The 2,406-nt window shown below is 44.0% G+C and overlaps 1 protein-coding gene across 1 annotated transcript; it reads left to right on the top strand.

Moving 5' to 3' along the window:
• The first annotated feature begins 271 nt into the window (after positions 1–271).
• On the top strand, positions 272–1,942 carry LOC149112876 (uncharacterized). Its single transcript, XM_089288753.1, has one exon. It carries the CDS (start codon positions 318–320, stop codon positions 1,620–1,622), a length of 1,305 nt encoding a protein of 434 aa, XP_089144879.1. The 5' UTR covers positions 272–317; the 3' UTR covers positions 1,623–1,942.
• The last annotated feature ends 464 nt before the right edge of the window (positions 1,943–2,406 follow it).

Genomic DNA, 2,406 nt, shown 5'->3' with positions numbered 1-2,406 from the left:
CAAGCGATGTGGATTCAGCTGAAATGGAAGGTTTTCGTTTTTTTGACATGGCAGTCCTCGGCTCGATTTTCGAATTGTTACTCTGCCCCATTTGTAAGAAGAACCACGTGGAGCTGGAGGAAGATAACGAAAGAAAGATGGGATTTGCTTCCTTGCTATTTGTCAAGTGCCCCGGGAAAAAGTGTGGATTCATAAAAAGATTTTACTCTTCTTCCAGAGTTGGGACTTCGTAGGCATTCGAAGTCAATCGAAGAATTGTTCTAGCATCCAGGAACATTAGTGTTGGGCACCAAGGGCTCGTCAAATTTGCTGGAACTATGAACATGCCTCCTCCCATGAATGAAAATGCCTATAGGGATATTGTTGAAGCTGTGAGGAAAGCTGCTCAGACTGTTTGCCAGCGAAGTATGAGAGCTGCTGTTGAAAATGCAAGGAGCTTCTATGAACCAGAGGAGGATGGTGTTTTTGATATCGGAATTTCAGGTGATGGCACCTGGAGAAGAAGGGGCTACTCATCCCTGTATGGAATAGTCACTGCCATATCCACAGTCACTGGCAAAGTAATTGACATCGAAATAATGTCAAAAGACTGCAAGGAGTGCACAGTGTGGAGGAACAAGGAAGGCACACAGGAGTTTGAAGATTGGTGGGAAGGCCAACAACATCGTTGCCAGGCTAATCACCTTGGGTCATCTGCATCAATGGATTCCACTGGCCTTCTTGCCATATTTCAGCGGTCGGTTGAAAGCTATGGAGTGCGTTATACAGAGTTTTTGGGAGACGGGGACAGCAAAGCCCACAAGCTAATTGTAGATGAAGCTGTGTATGGTGAAAAAGAGGTCACCAAGCTCGAGTGCGTTGGGCATGTTCAGAAACGTCTGGGGTCACGCCTTCGCTTGCTAAAAAAGCGCATGGGTCAAGCAAGACTTGAAGACGGAAAGCCAATTGGGGGTATTGGAAGGCTGACAAACAACAAAATAGATCAACTACAGGTCTATTATGGCAAGGCCATCCGAAACAACACCCACGACATCCAATCTATGGAGAATGCTGTCATGGCTATATGGCACCACACAAGATCCAGTGATGACCACCCGGACCATGACTTGTGCCCCCCTGGAGAAAACTCGTGGTGTGGGTTTCAAAGGGACTTGGCAAAGGAAACAACAGAGTTCTCACATACACATCCACTGCCTTCTGCTGTTGCCAATGCAATTCATTCAACTTTTGAAGCCCTCAGTGACCAAGACCTCTTACGGCGCTGCCTCCATGGTGGAACACAGAACCGCAACGAGGCAATAAATGCACTCATTTGGCAACGCGCTACAAAGGAAACTCACTCTGGCTTACCCACAGTGGAGCTTGCTGCTCACCTTGCAGTTTCTCACTTCAATGATGGGTCAGTCTCCCTCAAATTGGTCCTCAAAGAACTAGGAATTACGCCAGGGGCTCACTGTAGCCAAGCTTGCAAAAAGCTGGAATATGACAGATTGCGTCATGCCCGCAGAAAGAGTTCTGATCAGTCCAAGGAACGACGAAAACAAATCAGAAACTGGAAGAAAGGCTACAGTGACCGTTTAGAGGCTATTGAAGGACTTCACTATGAAGCTGGAGCCTTTTAGGACTGAACACAGTGAACATTGCTGATGATCAACTTTAAATGCTATTTTCTCAGATTCCGTTTTTTAGGCATGTTCAGTCACCGTAAACACAATATCTCAAAAACTATTTAAGATAACTCAATGAAACTTTCACATTTGGTTGGCCAGAAATAGATCTGTGCAATGACCAATTTTTACTTGGTTTGTGACACCCTATCATGACTTATTAACATTTTTTCAAAGCCGATATTGCACATTTTGATGTATGTTCTGGGTGAAGGCCTCATTCATGATCAAAACACAATTTCTTTATAATAATTGGTCATTGCATAGCTCTGAGAACATAAAAAAATTGCGACAAATTTCAACTTTCCAGCCTAAACCAGAGTAGAGATATTGTGTTTAAGAAAACACCTACTTCTAGGCCCTCGGAAATGCGTGTGGTTATAAAAAGGGGTGTGGCTCCTCAGGAATGTGAGAAATGCATCCCAAATGTATGGCAAATGAATCATAGGGACCTGCTTAATACAATGATATAGTTGAATTGACATGATTTTTTAAGATAGTGTTGAGAATTATGTTGTCAAAATGACCAGTTTTAGCCTATCGAGCCACCTTAAAGTTAAGTGGGGCTATATTTCGACCCATAAGCTCGAAAGTGAGCGTTCAAAAAGTTTTGCTGTGTCCATTTCACTGCAAACTAAAGCCATCGGAAGGTAGTTTAGCTTCCCCGGGAATTGAAAATATTCGCCAACTTCCCGGAAATCGAGCCGAAGTTGGTCAAAATTACGATGCGCGTAAGGCG

The sequence above is a fragment of the Orbicella faveolata genome, unplaced genomic scaffold (assembly GCF_042242905.1).
Source record: "Orbicella faveolata isolate gen_17 unplaced genomic scaffold, um_ofav_v1 contig_2, whole genome shotgun sequence".
NCBI classification, from domain to species: domain Eukaryota; kingdom Metazoa; phylum Cnidaria; class Anthozoa; order Scleractinia; family Merulinidae; genus Orbicella; species Orbicella faveolata.
This window is presented reverse-complemented; position numbering and strand designations above follow the sequence as displayed.

What these genes read in the sequence shown, in the direction of transcription:
- LOC149112876 (XM_089288753.1), top strand. Translation starts at nt 318, where the DNA reads ATGAACATGCCTCCTCCCATGAATGAAAATGCCTATAGGGATATTGTT.